At 35.5% G+C, this 19867-nt stretch overlaps 1 protein-coding gene across 1 annotated transcript; it reads left to right on the top strand.

Annotated features, from left to right (window-relative positions):
• The first annotated feature begins 1849 nt into the window (after positions 1-1849).
• Positions 1850-18229, top strand: LOC102803365 (uncharacterized). Its single transcript, XM_085502790.1, has 29 exons — positions 1850-2050; positions 7482-7561; positions 7896-7923; positions 8398-8553; positions 9392-9514; positions 9719-9794; positions 9941-9984; positions 10543-10704; positions 10808-10886; positions 11471-11517; positions 11999-12163; positions 12585-12657; positions 12805-12857; positions 13079-13255; positions 13464-13536; positions 13746-13792; positions 13888-14061; positions 14163-14321; positions 14511-14580; positions 14683-14732; positions 14878-14991; positions 15382-15504; positions 15660-15827; positions 15948-16106; positions 16227-16382; positions 17156-17225; positions 17633-17679; positions 17814-17961; positions 18175-18229. The coding sequence occupies exons 2-28, from the start codon at positions 7493-7495 to the stop codon at positions 17867-17869; spliced, it is 2718 nt and encodes a 905-aa protein (XP_085358916.1). The 5' UTR covers positions 1850-2050; positions 7482-7492; the 3' UTR covers positions 17870-17961; positions 18175-18229.
• Positions 18230-19867: the final 1638 nt, after the last annotated feature.

The raw sequence follows: 19867 nt of genomic DNA, 5'->3' as shown, positions 1-19867 counted from the left end.
ATCTGGATAGTATATATATATAATGAATTATAATGTAGCTGTTAAAGCCTGTCAGTGTATAATAGTTATTACCAGAGCAGTCCAATACGCTACCATCATCGTCGATGAATGTTGCCTTACATCCCCACAATAATCAACCTCAGGGGTTCGTTAGACATTGTACAGAGTTGGTACCGTCGGGGCTGGTGAATGTGTCCTGGAAATGAACATTTTATGAGCACTGTATAAGTATGAAAGTAATTAAACAATATACAAATACACGGGTCAGAGAGAGAGGGTAATTGAAATGTTAAATGTCGTTTTTTATGACCCAGATCTAATTTCCAATTCTATTAACATCGGTTTGCAATAACATGTAGTATAAATGAAATGTGCGATAACAATGTATATAATCACACTGTTATTTGTTTGGGTAAAAGACGTTTAAGAAAGATACTCTGAAATATAATCTATGCTCGATAATATGACATACTCACCGCAGCCCTGCATACAATAAAACTACATGCTGCCGCAATCGATATTCTCAATAAAACTGGTAGCGTCCGCATCTTGATTACCTAAAGTTATACATATAAATTTAAATGTGTATCAATAGAATAGTTGACGTTAAAATGATAATAAATTCCGACACTCCGCCTTACTGTACAAACGCGAATGTAAAGCAACGGCGTTGGGCAGTATAAGCGCACGATACGATATACCTGTTGTAATAGCTAAAGTAAACATGGCCTGTTATTAAAGGTAAATTCGAGTATGTCAGTTATAGTTATGTCACCTCCTAATCAAACACATATGGGCTTGCGATGTTATTCCATTTCTATACTCCAAAGATTAACATTTTGTTTAGTAGATTTTATAATTACGCGGGCACTTAGTAACATATGATTTGAGATACAGTACAGATGAAGAGTTGTTATAATGATGATGTCAAGTTATTTCCTCGTGACGGTAATAATTTTATAAATGTTCCCTGTATCAGTAGCATTTACTGTTTCATAATTACCTAATTTATTCATATCATGAAATGAATCAGTGAAAATTACATTAAACAGTAAATCAATTAGACTTGCGTACAGTCTCTTGCTTATTTTCTGGTGTTTTGTTCAATAAAATAAAATAGTAAGAGTGAGTGTTACTGCGAAATAACCCTTGCAAGGGACATACGTCTCGTGTTTATAACGCTGTAACCCGGCTTTCGCCATGTGTACACTCACATGATAAATTATTTTATAGAAAACACCAAAAAAATTACAAGAGAATGTTATCAAGTGTAAACTTCATTGGTATATCATCATAGATTTAGTGAAATACCATGACATTGGAACTAATTCTAGTTTTACCGCCCTCTCTGGCAATTCCGTCTTTGGTCTGTGTTAAATAGGGATTTCATGATGGTGCAGGTTTGTAATAAAACCATGTATAATTTCACGTGTGTTTATTAGTTTGTTTATTTTGTATTTGCAATCAAATATACTATATCATTTGACTATGACAATTATTTGTGAAAAGCCATTGTGTCAACACAGGTGGCGCTATTCAGCAAAGACCTGTGTCTTATGACGCATAACTAGCCTCGGAAGGCTAAATATCAATCATCCACCATTTTAGTCAGCGTTTCTTCCGCGGAACTATATACAAGTATTTTTTTTCTTGTTTTGAACACATTCTCTCCTTATTTTTAGCAAGATTGAATCTTTAATGAATTGATCAATTAAAATACCGCACAACACTCATCAGCATGTCTTATCTTATTAACATTAAAATGTATGTAAATTGCGAGGTTAAATGTCTAATGTTTCTCAATATTGTATTGACAAGCAGATCGCCACAAACCAACCGAATAGCGCCATCTGTGTTGGCACAGTGTGGAAATAGTTCCGACCACTTTTCCCATAGTTCCACGCGCGGTATGTGTCAGATCGGTTGGTTTGCGGCGATCTGCGTGTCAATGGTGAAAAGCAGCTATTCTAACCAACTAACTAACTACGCATGACTGCCCCGCGTTGTTAGAGCTGTGCAAAAAACACGTTTTCTTTGCTTCAAATACTTAGTAAGTGACTACTTTTATTCCAATACGTATTGTAAATACTTCTTAGTTACTACCGTTTATTCATTTTGTTTTCTCGGTAAAAATCTACCGTATTTTAGTTGATTTTGTTTTTCACTTTTAGTTTGCTCGTCGTGGGGCCTTTCCAAGATGGCGGCCTCCACGGCGAGTACACGTGTTAACCATTTTGCAGGGCTAACACGTAAACATGGTCTGAAATGCGAATCAATTGATGGGATACCAATTGAAGCATATGTTAAAAGTATTTCTGCTATTCTCAAACCTGTGAATATTTTTGCCGCTTCCCGAGAGAGCGGAAGTGTTATTGTTTTCTCGACTCTGTGAACGCTGTGGAAACTGTTTGTACATCTGGTCTGTCAGTGGGAGACTGCTTTACCCATGTGCAACCCTTTGTTAAACCTGCCACTAAAATAATTCTCTCAGGTGTACCCCATATATACTAAATCACATTATTCAAACTGAACTGTCAAAGTATGGCCACGTTGTTAGCAATTTGCGCTTAATTCCACTCGGGTGCAAACAACCCGAGCTGAAACACGTCAAATCCTTGACGGTGTCATTAATGTCACTCACGAGGAGTGGCAATATCGTATCTACTTGTCAACTGATGATATTGTTTGTCACAGGTAACAAAAAAGGGACACATTATGAGAAACTGCCCAGTAAGTCAACGGCAAACTTCAAACGAACCAGTTTGCGATCATTCTCTTCCAAATAGTAAAACCCGCCCCGCCCCGACCCTGAACCAATAGCTGTTGATCAGTCTACTATTGCTACTCTTGATAAAACTGATGAAGCAAACGACATTAATGAAAATGGTGATAATGATAACAATAGTCAAACTATGAAAGTTGACGACACGCCCGGAAATGTAGAGTATAACAGAAGTCACGGAAACAATATGAATGATAAAGGTGACGATAACGTAATAGGTGTCAATGTGTTACTATACTACAAATCCTGCTAATCATAATGCGTTGCATTATAAACAAATATTTATCGCAAAGTTTTATTTTTATTTTTCCAGTTTGGTTTTACAAAAAAGTGTGACATTTCGTTATCGTCACCAAATAAACCGGAAGTTAAATTGGACAGATTAAAATACACGAGAATTTCACGCAACATGTTTTGCCTGACAGAATCTCGTAAGCATATGAATATACTTGTATATTGAAATGTAATATTTCGGAGGATGCCATCATGGGAACATTGTACACCACTGTATTTGAGATGAAAGCATAATGCAGGCTAACAAGTGGTGTTACAGGGATATATATTATAAACGAAATTGTTTGCAGGATTACAATCTGAATACCATTAATTAACTATTAATAATTGATACAGTACACCGAATCCGTTCTGTAATATACAGCGTATCCTGACGATAAACGGTTTGGGGTCACAGAGTATTGTTTTTTATGGATATTGTCGCTGGATATTTAATTACGTTATCCTGTCGATAGTAAATCGTGTGTAAATTTGTGAGAAATTCTGTGAGATTTTGTTTAGACGTGGAATCTGCAATACAGTCTGGTTAAGTTTGAACACTTAAGATTGTGTGTTAATTATACATCGCACTATTATGCAGATTCACGCCTCCGTTCAATCCCGATCCAGTGATAATTAGAAAAAATGGCCCGAAATAAATCAGCCTGTAAACTGTCATGTGAACAATTCATTTATTGAGCTACAGCCCACACTCCATGGAATGTAGGTTATATATTCATATATATATATTCATATATATTAGTTTGTTTAATTTTGATGTAAAATTTTATTGTAAATTTTATTTTGAGCTTCTCGTCAGTCGTACATATAGATACATCTTAACGTAGAGCAATTTATTTTCCTTTGTGTTTACTAGATGTTGTGTCAATAATACCAAATAATCATGCACATAAAATGGACAGAATATATAGATATAATGCTGGTCGTTAAAGAGGCTGTACGTGAATGTCAAGCAGCTGGTTAAAACAAGAATCAGTTATTTTGGAAGAGATTCCCTGCATCAAATAACTGTCCAGTTATCTACAGAGAATGTAGATTTTTGGATGACATTATATATATATATATTGGGCAATTGGTTAATACAAATAGTGGGTGTATAGCTGGAATGGTTATACAAGAGCACGATGTCACGCAGCTAATATTTGTTTGTAATAAAAATTACAAAGCAAAACAGGTTTACTAGATATTTTATTACTAACGCTCATCATATAAACTAGTTCTCAAAAAAATAGGTTGACAACCAGGCGGCGACGATACAAACCTCGTTTTCAGAAAGAAAAGGGATTCTTCTTTTGTTGTGTTGCATCGCCGCTAGGTGGCGCGATTTGTAGCACAGGTGTATCGGGAGACACGTACATTCCCGTGTCATCAATTTATCTGCCATCTCGTCATCTGTAGTCAATATTGTAGATAAACCGTTTTTTATTAATAGAAATGTTCCAACAGTTATTTAATATATCATGCCTTTACGTCACATGGATTCACATGGAATTTTAAAAAATACGGAAAACGCAGACAAGAACGTAAATAATTTCAACCTCAAATGCGTTACTTTGCTGTCTTAGGTTTATTGCGTTTCTAAAATATTTAAATGCCGCTATCTTTATAAATGCGCAAGTAACTATTTTTCAACAATAATAATTCAAAACCCTTTATTACCTATTTCACATGGGATTCTATTAAAAACATGATTAATAACTGAAAAGATCTGTTTTTATAATTGAACCAAACGTGATAATGCGACCAACACACTCGCAGTACAGCATGTGCAATTTTACTATGTATTTGTAATTTATGTTGAATAATAAACAACATTGCACCCACGCAAATAATAGAGTTGGAAATTAACTTTTTCCTCAAACATACTTGCTTTCTTTCCTGAAACTTTAATAATCCTTAATTATCTAAAAAAAACAAAAAAAAAAAAAAAAACGAGAAACGAGCAAACTAATCACTAACCAGATGCAATATGTTCTCTCAAGGACCGTATGGCGTACACTTAGTTATTTTATTACATATATTGTTTACATAAATTACAAGCATGTGTTGGAATTTTCTTGAAAAACCCGTATTATTAACGATACTAGTTGAATTATTATTTTGATGACTAATCAATATTTTATGTACCGACAAAGCAAGTATTAGTGTATACAATTGCGATTTTTACCATAGTACACACGGCAGATGACGGTCCAGTTTTAAGGTTAGTCTTATGAAATGTTGTTGGTGCATATTTAATAACTAGATGCGTACTTTATGTGTTACTTACTTACGCATTAGACTTGACATGAAGTTAGGTGTCACGGTCTTAAGTCACATGACAGTCCTACTGTACTGCGAGAACGAAATTACACATTTAAAACCGAACTTCTATTAATATTTTTACTGTGATACGTATACATTCGAATAATTTTGTGTTCATATAATACTTACTATGCGAATATAAACAATCGATTGCTAAGGTTATTTATTTCGAAATAAGACCGTTATGTAGTAATATTCGTGATTATATACGTTGGGCGATCTCTTTTTTTGCTTTCCAACGTGAACAAAAGACCGTGACATCGACACATTTGCATAAATTACATGAAAAAACAGGGCTTTTGCGGAAAAAAAAAACAGTACAGTATTTTAATGTTTTGTACTAAAATGCGTTACAACTAATGAACACATTTCAAATCTCAGCTAGCAAAAACAGACCGACTGCCAAGGTCTGTTGTTCAAATTTCAAATTGTTCGATTTCTGCCATGGGTAAAAATAAACCAGCATTACGCTGTACCCGAACATTTCTGATTGCATACGTTTCAGGATTTGTCGGCCTTTCTATGTTTCTGACCAGATAGATGCTTCTAAATTCGTAAACAGAATGACTACAACGTATTTATTTGAATCTTCATATCATTAAAAGTTTTGTCAAAATTGAATTTTTACGTGAGTTAAATTAACTTAAAAAATGTGACTTTCCCGCGCTTTTTGAAGGTTTTCCCTATGTTAACGACAATCTGTCATTACAGTGACTAGTGTGGTTTGAATTCACACTCGGTCGATATGGTACTTCGCCTCGTAGACTCGTAATATCGAAGTTGTTAGCTTAGAAAATAAGTACTGAAAGTATTACCGAACAAAAAAACCTTCAGCGTTAACGAGTTAACTGAATATTGATTCGCTGTCCATCGCTTATTTTCGTGAAATCCCGAATTGTATTTGTCTCAGCACAGTGTGAATGTTGTTGTTAAAATCAACATGGTGACGGACATACCCTTGCGGCTATGCCTCGCAATGAAGTTAAACAAATTGTGTAATATTTTAATTAAATAAACTCTTTTTACGCTCAATCCGAATTCCAATGAACAAACCTGCCAACCAACCAATCAGGTGTTTTATTCGATATCCTTCTGCGAGACTACGTTCTCTCATGTAAATTTTAAACAAGTAACGAAAGACTAACGAAAATCCAAACGTATGTATAACTTCAGACCCAGAGAAATAATAATCTGATTCGTTACGCTTTAAATCTGATCGCTCGTTGTATCAAAACATAAATAATTTTAATATGCATTACATTCGGCAGCACTGATCTTAATGTGGAAACTAATTACACGGTGACGTATGTTCTTTCGACAAATATTAATCAGTTTGCTTGGTTGTGTACCTTTTTTATTAACTTCTGGTAGAAAGTAATTGTGCATAAAACTGGATACAAGGTTTTTGCTGAAATGATATATACACTATTAACATCTGGTCAATTTGATTATTCACAAATATAATTAACAGTAAATATGCAAATCTCGAATCTTTATTAATGTATTGAATTTCACTTTTTATTATTGAGTGCACTCCCTATAGCTTTGTTAGTGTGTGATTGGTTATCTAACATTTGTTGGTAAGTCACGTTTAAAATTCTGTGGTCGTCGCGCTGCGCCGCGTCTTCGAATTAAATGTATTGCAACCAATGGATTTTACACGCGTTGTGTATGTCGGTATGAATCCCATATCGAACAGGACGCGGCGCGACTACAACCACCCTTCAACATATTTAAATATTATGGGTTTGATAACATTTACCAAGTATCCGTATACTATTAGTGTGCTCTTAAGTTGGCAAATTCCGTTAGAGCTGGTTGTTGACTGTGTTGAGTTGTTTGTCTTGACAGTGCAACAATTTACTATATCTCAATGTGTCAGTGATATAGGCGACAACCCCTCCTGGAGCGTGTAAAACCACGAATTAAATGAACGCAACAAAATAGTAATCATGTCATCAAAAATTACTCCAAATATCAACACGCCCTTAAATCCATTAATGTTGCTCATAGTATTCCGCGAATCGGTGCGCTTTATTTTATCGCCTTTATTAATTTACGTTTTTTATCACACTAAATTTTTCACCATGTTTTCATTCAGTTGTCTGCAACATGAAGTTAAGTTTATTATTGGTAGTTTACACATGCGTAATTGCCTGTGCAAATGCACGCGGTTTAAGGGTAAGTATAATTAAATAGATACTCATTTCCGTTGTTGTATATATATTCCCCCTGATTGTCTTGGGCCACTTAAACGAAAATTTAGTTTCGATAGAATCTTAAATTGAATGCACGTTACCAAGACATTGTATATTGGGAACATTTCAATACCTAAGTGAAAAAACATTAGATAGGGCAAAAACACAAGTGTATGTAGTATAATAACAATTTTACTCTCTCTATACATTTTACGTCCTGATTACACATGCCTTTTCAAATTCACGTTGTATATCACATCTATTGCCTCCCTCAGTGTAAACTTAACGCCGTACTTTTCTTTTTCTCGACACACCAGCAAGTTGAAATAATAAGCGCCACTGCTGGTGAGTATTTGTGTTCATTGTTTCAACGTATTAACACGCTATTCCTGATTATTTAAAACTACACGGTGTGTTACTAATATCGATAGTGTGAAGTGATATCCTGGATAAGATATTATCCAAATCAATATCAATATATTTGGAGAGCTTTGTTTAATAGTGATATGAATTATATCCTAATCTGCATTCGTGGGATGTTATATTATAGCTCGGGCTCATTTTTTTTTTACAAACTCGTATTTTCTCTTGGTTGCATCATGGAGGTATATACCTCTATGGTTGCATACTTTGAAGCCCATTTATCTTCCTTGATTCTTTTTACCTCCAAGCTTTGACCCTATTTAGTGAAATGTTTGTAAAATAGTTTGAAATACTATTATAATAACAATAGTTTATAAAGTATATCAGGCATCATATAGATTGTAGTGACGACTGTGTTGTTGAAAGTCATTTCATATATTTGAAATATTATTCTAGAATTGAGATGTTCCGATGGATCATTGGTTAACTGCTTAGTGGATCCATGTGATGTGACGTCATGCGAACTTCCGTATGCTGGATGTGAAGCTGATTACTGCGGTGGTTGTAACGCCATATACTATGATGCTGACGGCAATGTATTGGATTGTTCGGGTAATTATACCATAACTGATTGTACCATTGTGTACCATTTTATTTATTGACTATGTAGTTTTGTTTTGTTTTTGTGTGCCGTTTTATCAACGGTTGTCAATTGTTTTGTGTTCTTGGACATGTAGATTTCCCTATAAGACTTTTGTTTGAGGATTTATGGTTGGATATGTTATTGCAACATTGGAACACAGAAATGTTTCAGCAGGCTTACCTTTGTTTACTGGTTTAATGTTGTTCATTAATCCAAAGCTCAAATTATGCATTCGGGTTAATCGCAAGCTAGATCGACGTGGTAATCATTAAAGTGCATGTTTTGTAATACGTCAAAAATAGTTAATAATACAACTATGAGTCAATATCATTGATGATTTACCTCATTATAATACGACTTGGATATAATAAACCGTACTGAAGAATTTTTTGCACGCAAGTAAATGTTCCAGTACATTTTCACTCTTGTTATATCGTAAAATATTACGATTTCAAAAGTCCTACATTCAAAGTTACACTTTTTACCAAGGAGTTAGTTATTATTATTGTTAGTTATTATCTTTCTATACCGTAATTACGCTAGATATCCACCACTTCATTTATAAAAATAAGTCCCATAACACTCACACGTCAGCTGTTTGTATAAACCTTATAGCTTTTATTTTGAAGCTTTGGTTTTCTTAAAGATTTGTTTTGTTTTATAATCACGGAAGCTTTGAATTTCTTACTTTAATACACGTACTCTGTTTATTTTTATACCTCTTCACAGTTGGGCTAAAGAGTTTTAAACGCATTTATCAAATATTCCTACTTCTGATGCTATTGTCGTTCCGTACTTTATTTTTAGATCACCTTGGCGAATGTCCAAGAATTGGTAATGATGACCAAATATGTGTCCCGTGCATAAAAGACAGGAACTGCGGTACCTCTGAAAAATGTTGTGATGATTGTTGCAAGGTTGCTGTAACAAGTAAGAATTTGATATCGATGTATATTGTAGTACTCATACAATGAAATTTCAATATATGCTTTAGTCGATATAATAACAACAAAGTTCACCCCAGAAACAGTGGACATACAATGTCAATGACATCATAACTTATTTTCTACCTCGGTTTCGCCTTGGTTAACAATAGGAGTAACGTTTGTATATTGCTAACCCCATTTTATGTAGAGCCGTATGGGTGTCTTATGAGTGATGGTTCATTCTGGCCAGATGGTGCTTATCGTATAATAGACTGTGTCCTATGGTATGTACGAGTACAATGCAATATATAATGTCACGGTTCGTTCAATATTCACGTTTATTGTAATATAAAGTAAACACGACAGTGAATTCTGTTTTATTTGTGTATGTGTTATTATTTTGAATATATAATTTACTTTCTTTACTCAGTCAGTGTCAAGGCACGGCGTTTAGGTGCATTGTACAGATATGCGGTGAGTTCCTTTAAAAAGTTTCCACCACAAAATCCTTTAAATTTAATACTTTTTTAGTTCATCGTTTATCAATCATTACTATGTTCATAAAAGATGTCTCGTATTTCAGAGATTTGTGAACGTAAAATTGCAAAGTAATTTAATTATCATGGTACCAGCACTCAATACACGGAGTTTGATTGTTCATGTACAGTAACCAAGACACAATATTATAAATTCTTACATAACCTACCTCACATGATGAAATGTAATTTAGAATAGACTTCTACACATCACTGTCTTAAACTAATCCATTTTTAGTTAAGCAAATTAATAATTTATTAACAGCATGTGCAATCAAATCATACAGATTTTTTTTAGAAATTTTATTAAGTATTATGATTTTCCTCACGATCAATCTAGCTCCAATGATCTTGAAGTCAGTACTTCTTCATGGATATAGTATCAGTCAATTTTACAACATTGTTATTGTTGTCTAAACAAGCGTGTTTTATGTATTATGTCAAATTGGCTTGCGATAAAGAAATGAAATTATATTATAAAGTTTTCCTTTCATAGATGTGCATCCATGTCCCGGTGGTGTTCATTTGACCTCACATAGTTATACAGTGTTTTGTGGTACCACTCCTCAAACGGGATCCATTATTATAGAAGACTGTCCATTCGGGTATTCCTGTCTCGGAGATACCAACTATAAATATTCTCTGTGCTGTCCTGATGGTAAAATATTTTTAATATAATTCAGTTTGCACAATTGTATGGACAGTATAAATTTAGTCTTTCAATTATGAATATTAATATATTCTATTTGTTGTACCGACAGATACTACTTTGGGCTGCTATGTGAATAATGCTTATATACCAAATGGTGATTACTATATTAACGACGAGTGTTATGCATGGTGAGTTAAAATGCGTAAGAAACTATTTAAAATGAAAATGAACTTTTGGAAGCATATCTTTATTAGCATTCCATATAAATTAATTACATTTTAGGGATTCAAGACCTTAAACGGCTTTCATTATTATGTTTATATTGATATTATGCGTTCCTATTCAAAATATATTCACACCAGTTTTTATTTAGTTTAGATTGACCCCATAGAGAAAGCGTTCCTCTGAACGTTCACCGGCTTTAATGAGTATAGTGGGGATGAGTCACACAGAAACTGAAAGTCAAATATAAACTGACAGCTCTCAAATCCCCGTGCTCGTACATTTATTTAGGGGTCTAAATTGTTGGTTGGTAACATATATTTGCTCCACTTAGATTCAAACTTGTTTTTGTTCGATTGTTGATGTCATTTAATTGCTTCTAATACTGCATACATCACAAAGATGAGGAAGATGTCATATGTCATACATAGTTTAATGTTTGTTCTCCTGCGGGCGTCTTGACATCCGTATTGTCGTTATCAAGTTATCTTGTTGCACATGTTTGTCGTAATCCAGATGTTATTATAATATTGACTTTGTTTCTTTTCAGTCAATGTGTAAACGGTAGGATTACACGTGAAGACACACCGTTATGTGGTAAGTGTATATCCATTAACCTCTGCATATGAAATGTGAAAAGGATTTGTTATCACATATCACTTGTTTGTTGACGCTAGAAACGTCATGGACTAGTAGGATCCACAAATTGAGGGCGAGTGGATAATACACCCCATGAGTCCCATTTTCATAAAGACACACATCACATTATGATCTATGCTACTTGGGAATGGCGTCTAACCGTGTCAGTGACTGCCAATTCTCGCAACGATCTTTCTTTTTCGCTCATTTGTCCTTTTCAAATACGCATAAATTGATGACGTGTTACGTTTAATGTTCGATAATGGTATAAACGTCATAAAATTGAATGAATGCACCGTGTGCACGTGATCATGCGATAGACATTTTCTTATCGCATTGCGGTGTCAGATGAATTGTAATAAAGTTGCGGATAAACAGTTTTATTTTGAACTAGTCGGTTTTAAATTTTAGACTTCATTTTTGAATTTATTATCTGTAGATAAAATGTGTCCCAGTGGAGTACAACCTTATAAAGACAACCAAAACATGAATGCATTGTGCTCCGTTGCAATTGGTGTTGATAGTATATTAACTCGGACCTGCCCACGTGGTTTCTACTGTAACATGATAACGAGTTCGCACGTTGTGTGCTGCCCGCTGAAACGTAAGTATTTACATATTTTATTTTCATTTTCCATTGCGAAATCAGACTTTAAGACGTCACAGTTCCTGTCCTGTCCCATGCTACGTATGCAAAGCGCGTATATTACATTTTGTCACAATTACATTTTTGAAACGCTATACAAGGATTGTAACGTTTCAATGTCTACTGTGCTAAGTAGCGACAAATTTAATTGTTACGAACTGCTACTTTTAACAAATAAATAAAAAAGTCTCTAATTTATTCCTCATTTATATTATGGGTTAATTAACATATACACATCATCGCAAGTGTTTTCAAATGTTATTGCTTTTTCTCCGCCAACTAGGTTGTTAAACGTAACTCATTTAGAGAAAAAAAAACACATCTTTTCTGGGTGTTCAAGACCGTAATTTTATATACATTCATTTGCTCTATTTACCAGTTGATGATGTGTGTTATTATAACGGCGTTGCGTACCCAGTTGGTGGAACCGTGATATGGGGCTGCGCCCTCTGGTAGGTTTCACATATTTGTTATTATTGTTCAGTTAACGACATGCTGCCCATGCGCTAGTACACTGCCTATACGTGCTAATGACATGAACAAGTAGTATTGACAATCGTGCAATATCACTACACTAACGTTTTTGATTGTGTCTCCAGTCAATGCCGGGATGGTGGATTTGTATGTTTGTATCCCCCTGGTCTTATCTGTGGTAAGTTCCGGCAATATTTAGTACTTCAAGTTCAACAGCAATTTTTAACGTAATAAATATGGCAATATATACAAGTTCTGGTCGATGAAGCAAATTAACCAACAACAAACAATATTATGAAATGATTGCAAGTATATATACTGCTTGTAGATAGTTGTATGACCTATTACAAATTACTCTGTTGTTTCCTGTCTTTTTAATACAAGCGCACTTTTTTATAGATCCATCAGAACCCATCTGCCCCAATGGCGATGATTACTATACAAGTACGGGAACAGATGTTAATTTCTGTACACTTCCACTGGATGCACCATTGGGTCTTACACAAGGGGATTGCCCGGCTGATTATTTTTGCTATCCTTTAGATCTCGGATACAGTATATGCTGTCCAGCAATTTGTAAGTCTTCCCTTTCACTACAAATCGTCTTCAGTGGTGCTTGTTATTGCAATTCTCTTTCAACTATTGTTCACCGACACGATGCCAATTGACTGGATAATAATGACCACGCAAAACATTTATGCGAAACCGTAACTCTTATCGCATGCCATCATACGGGATAATTGGTGACATCAAGCGTTGATAGTATGTGTATTTATATCTGTAGCTGGAGATTGCGTTGTTAATGGAGTTCTGATTCCGAACGGCGGAGTGATTCTGATGCCAGACTGTGTGTTATGGTGGGTATTACAGATTTAATAATAATGTCGGCTAAAACAGTGTATTTTCGTAGCATCTTCTTTGGTGTTCTCTATTCAATCTCATATTTAGTGGACGTGAAGTAATAATTAGCAAATCCCATCTTAAAATCTGTTGACGAAACTATGATTGGTAGCACATGGATCGGCGATCACATTCTCACTACTAAATGTTTTGTTCGTATTCTCAGTAAATGTATAGACGGCGCCATGGCATGCATAGAGAAATTACCATGTGGTAAGTAACAACATCACTAAAAACAAGTTATTGTACCTACAATTACCAGTAAAGTTATAGTATATAAAACGTATATTCATGTATTTTCTTTGCAGATGAAATATGTCCGAACGGAGGTGATCCATATGTAGAAGATGGTGTTGGAACAGTGTTCTGTTCAGGAGCTCTTCTGACATCAGAATACTATGCAACGAGAATAAAGCATTGTCCTAGAGGATATGAATGCACTGCGCTAGATTCGAGTGGTCTATCGGTGTGCTGTCCTATCAGTGAGTACCGTACATTAATTAGTTTTTACCGACTGCTATAAAGTACACTCTGACACACCGTACATTTAATTTCACGTGATTCCCGTTTGTCCTGTTTATAGGAGATCCGATTGGATGCCCCTGTCCCCGCATTCCAATAGATAGCTTTCCAGTATGCCTATCCAACTGTGACAATTGTATGAACCATCCGCCATACGACATTTGTTGCGTGGATGAGAAAGCGTGTCCAGGAAGCTGTGTTGGATTCATTAACACTGTTGGTGGGTTATGTTCACGTTATTTTTTACTATCGTAACATGCAGTATATGTGACATACAAGTGTGAATGTGTTCCATCTGTAGCACCAGTGTTTGATTCATCAAATGACCGGAAGTGTTCATCCATGTGTAATATATTACAATATGTACTACATGTGCGTCCTTTATTGGTTTTTTTTATTGTTTTTATAGGTTACTGTAGATATGATTGTGAATACTTCATGCCGGGAGATACTATAACAGTGCCACCATGCACAGAATGGTATTTACTTTTCAATTACCTTGTATATAAATCGATTGGCAATTCATTTATATTTACGTAGGTAATTTGTGTTGTCTAATGTACATTGTTTATTTTTTGCAGTCAATGCACAAACGCCGAATGGGACCCCTGTACCACAGACTCATCTTGCAGTAAGAAACATTCTGTTATGGCTTACGTCACAATGTTATTTTCGTGTCCATTGCATGCCCAGACGGTAATTTACATACAGTTCTGGCGCATCCTCACCGGGAAATGTATAACGTTACTATTCTCTCGTTTGATTTTTTGTTATAGCTTGTGTTACTGCACAAACGGACGATGTGGGTAATGTAGTCACTTGTTTGACAGATGCAGATTGCCTGCATGTATATGGCTTCACATGTATTGATAGGATATGCTGTAACAGTGGTAGGATTCAAGTTAAACATTATGATATGAACGTTGATTTCACTTGATCGTCTGATGTTGAAACTCACCAGCAATTTCTGTGAATATCGTTATGAACAGCTGTTACATTTATGATGCAAACATTAGTCCAACAGTAGTATTAAAATGTTTACTTTGAATTAATTATAATCTACCCCACCATGTATTCCGTGTTATGTACTTGCTTTACTTTCTATGTCAACAGCTACGAGTTTATATTTTTTCTTTGTGCCAGTTTGTTGTACTTTTGGACAATACCAAAACCCAGTATTTTGTGACATCTATTTGACAGGAAATCGTTATACTGTTTTAGATCAGATCATAGTAATATTTGACTACTATTGTATAATATACAGTTTTTTTTACCAACAGACTGGGTACCATGCGAGAAGCCCTTGTTAGCTGAAACTGGATACCCGTACAATTGCGCATTTATAGAATGTCCGACTGGATATTCCTGTATGCTTAATTTTGAATATGGTGTATGTTGTCCAGGTAGGGTCATGCTCGTAAGAAATGTATTATGGCCATATATACTGAACTAACACATTTTTGTGCAAAATGTACGATTCGATCTCTCGCAATGTGTACAGAATGTCATTAACAGAGGTATTGCAGAAATAGTAATAGCTCGGTATCTAATTGTACAGATAAATACCCATGCTGTCTTGAACCTGAATCTGGACCGTGTAGAGCATATTTGCCACGATGGTATCACGATTGCCGGGATAACAAGTGCAAAGAATTTATTTACGGTGGATGTCAGGGGAATGATAACAATTTTCATACTAGAGCAGATTGCGAAAAAGAATGCGGAGGTAAGCAATGTGCAAATGGAATTTACAGTATCCCAGTTTATAAATACGGATTCCTAACAAAATGATAGAATTCATTTCAGTAATAATTAATTACAGATATATAATATTTTAAAATTTTAGGTGACTGCTGTTTACCTGTTGATCCTGGTACGTGTAAAGGTTCCATTTCCAGATGGTACTTCGACTGTGAAATAAATGAGTGTATAGAGTTCATATACGGAGGATGTGAAGGAAACAACAATAATTTTGAAACAGAAGAAGCGTGTAGACGACATTGCGGTGAGCAACATGTCATTTGTGTACTCGTAATGGCATAGATATTACAAGAATATTAACACACATCACTGCATGTGATTAGTATCACGTGAATATCATTATTATATCTTTTTCCAAAAAAAGATGGACCATGCCGGTGTCCGGAAGGATTTCTGGGGCAAATGTGTTGGTTGAATTGTGACGTTTGTGATGAACATGCATCAACGACGCCAAACTATATTTGTTGCGACGACGGTAGCTGCCCGGCACCAGCATGTCTTGGAGGAGTATACACGCCAGGTAATTGAAATTATAGTATAGATACAACAGCTTTGAGAATATCAGCTGACCTTTGCTTTTCTGTGCTTAGTCGAAACCTGTCCTTTCATTGGCTTTAGTCACGTCTTGTATGCCTGGATCTGGATGGCTCAAGTTTATGTCCCGGAACTGAATTGACTATAATACAATTGCGACTACAAAAGTTTAAAGTGGAAACAACTAAGTAGACCATAGAAATCGAGGTATAGGTACCGATCAGCCCGTTGTAGTAATTATAATTGCCTAAAATGGTAAATTTATATGCGAATTGATCGAGAAAATGCCCGCGAATAACATACTACGCGTACGCAATATGTGTAATATATGAAATCTACTACACACTCATGATCAAGAGAATATCACCATACAACGTAACATAATGGATATACCATATCCACGGAATTGCAACGCCGTGCTCGGGGATAATTTATCACAATGTATGCTATTATCCCCCCCCCAGAGAACCCGTATGTTCGCCTCCAAAATTATTCTCTCACACAACCTGTACATGAGCGTGTATGGCTGTTTCTGACCTAATCAAACATCTCGATTGCCAGAATCTTTGGACCACATTTCCCACCACCTCAGTACAATATTTTGCCCATGTATATTTATTTTTTATTTCTAATTTTGGCTCAAATGGACTTAAATATATTTGAAAATATAAAGAAATTGCGAATGGTGACACATGTTAACCCTTGCGCTTCAAAGAGTTAATAATTATAGACACTCACAATTTTTCTTAATTTTCACAGAAGGATTTTGTGAGTTGGACTGCGAGTATTACTCGCCAGGAGATGTAGTAAACGAAGATTGTGAAATATGGTAAGAGATTGGTTTTTCTGATTATCTTCGGTTAAAGCGCGGCAGTCGTAGCGCAGCTCAAGTGCGATATTTGTGTTGATAAACGTGTATTTTCCCACAATCCAATGCGCTCTTCTAATGGAAATCATGAGTACGAGGTTTAACCTGAGCGCGACTTGCCTCCTTTGATACCTTCCAATCACCTAAAAATACCTAATTAAAACTTGGTAACGTCTCAGTTTGTACTCGTTGATCTGCCAAGTCGCCATCTTTGTTTATATGAGACCCATATGTCTCGTGCATGCCTGGCGTGACTACGACCGCCCTTTAAGTTCTATTAGACTTATTAGATTTAACTAATACGAAACTTACAATCGTAGACTGGATTTAAATATTCTTGAACAAAACATTTGTATACTTTCTATCAGCGTTTGTAGAGAAGGGGATTGGATTTGTCGACCTGACCTGGCATGCGGTGAGTACATGTTACTTTTAAAATGTCGTGCATACAGACATTTCAATTTCAAAAGTAATACAATAGTAAGTTCGAATTGCTCGACTGTAATTGTTTTCGTGTGTTGCAATGTGTGACAATGATTGTTTTCACAGGTGGACCATGTCCTTGTCCAATCGATTTTGTACCGGAAGTGTGCTGGGTGCGATGAGTGTATTGCAAATCCTGATCAGGATTACCTTTGCTGTTCGGACATTGAAAACTGCCCGCCTCCTTCATGCCTGGGTGGACATTATATTGAAGGTATTTCAGCGTTTAAATTTGGAAATGCTTCGGGTATAATTAAGAAATATATATCACATCATATTTGTGTGTTAACATTATACATTGTACTAGTATAATGATGATATTTACATGCCCGGTGCTATGACGTTTGTAATATGTGGTGATTTGATTGAATGCTGCATGACAGTATTCGACAAACGCCATTATAAAACTCTTTAAATCCGTTCTTAGGTTACTGTGAAAAGAACTGTACTTACTACAGACCATTTGAAACGTATGTAGAAAACTGAAATATGGTAAGCAGCAAAAACGTCTACTCCACACATGTATTCCCCGCAGTGAGTGTAAAGTAACAATATTGTAATTGCTTCTCCGATAATCACTGTGTGATGTTTTACAATAGGTGCAAAAATAATTCGTATATAAAAACATGTGGTCGAACTCAACAGTTATTAGCTCCGACATTACCAACAACTGGCAAACCTGTCCGTGCAGTAATTGGTTCACTCCTAGTGAATGACACCAGTGACCCGACAAAGGGGCGGGGGTACTTTGTATAACATCACACGAAACAAATTTCAACATTTTTGCACTGCTGTAAACATCGGACACTGCTTATCGGAAAAAAAACAATAATAATATTATTACTTTACACTCACTGTAACCACCATTTATGACAATCTGATTAAAATCTGATGTAGTGTACGGGCTTTAATCATTTTGGCTATAAACTTGTTTTAATTTTATTTTTTATTACTTTTTTTATTAATGCCTTTTTATTTTATTATTTTACTTTGATTTTTTGTTTAATTCCGCCCTACATGCATCTGATCCAACGCTTATATAAGTCCCGTTCAAATATCGCGTAAGTAACAGCCAATCACAGCCCCCTTTTATACAGGCTGTCGGTTGCTTACTTTTCAGTGTAGAGATACTCTACGGGCAATCTTTCTGTACATTATATTTTGCCCACTTGAATAAACCATTAATAGAAAATTGCTAGTATATTTTTATTTACAAAAGAAATTCCACAGCATTTTACAATTGTTGTCATTACATTGAATATTTTTTTCACTTCCATCAAATGTGTGCACTTCCTGGCACGGATCTAGAAGCCGTACCTACACACGATTTGGTGACGTCACAAAATACATGACCTTCAATCGGGGTCGTTTCCTCGGTATATACGAATTGGTATATAGAAATTACAATAAAGATACTTAAGACATTGCACATAAGGTAAAACAAATCATGTGACAATATAATGATAATAACGGTAATAAATCCTAGCTTTAACAGTTGAACACAACGATCATATAGTCAGTCGGGTGACGCCGAGGGTCACGCACTTGTTGCAAAATGGCCGTGTGGTTGAAACTGGGTCATGGCGTGACGGGCGAGGAAGACATCATTAAACACTCTCAAAATCACAATAAAACGGGAAAGTGGTTGCGTATTACGGCGTAGCCAACATGGGAAATAAAAAAACGCTCAATACAAACGACACGGATTCGAATCACACTAGATACACACTCGCCAGAACCGAAGCAATCAGAAACGAGCAATCGTTTTGGCTTTTCCGTTCAACTCATCGGAACACTGGAGTAGTTGGAAAAATGAACACCACTTAACGACCAACGTCGTAGCGTTGTACACAAGCGTGCCATCAAAATTAGCTTGAAAGAGACAGTGGGTTCGAGTCCCGCTCAGAGCTACTGTAAAAACGTAAATCAAATAAACTGAAATCTTTCAAACCGTAAAAAAGTAAGCAAAGAACGTCGCGATAATAATAAACCTCACAAAACTCCACCATACAAAACTGAATGAATAAATAATAAAATAACTTACAACTTAAACTGGACGACGAACAATTTGTTCAACAGTTACTAGTCACAAGAGATAAACAAGACCCAAGTCAAGGTAA

The sequence above is a fragment of the Saccoglossus kowalevskii genome, chromosome 8 (genome assembly GCF_978046115.1).
Source record: "Saccoglossus kowalevskii chromosome 8, keSacKowa6.1, whole genome shotgun sequence".
In the NCBI taxonomy this organism is placed as follows: Eukaryota; Metazoa; Hemichordata; class Enteropneusta; family Harrimaniidae; genus Saccoglossus; species Saccoglossus kowalevskii.
The sequence above is the reverse complement of the archived record's forward strand: the minus strand, read 5'-3'. Positions and strand labels throughout refer to the sequence as shown.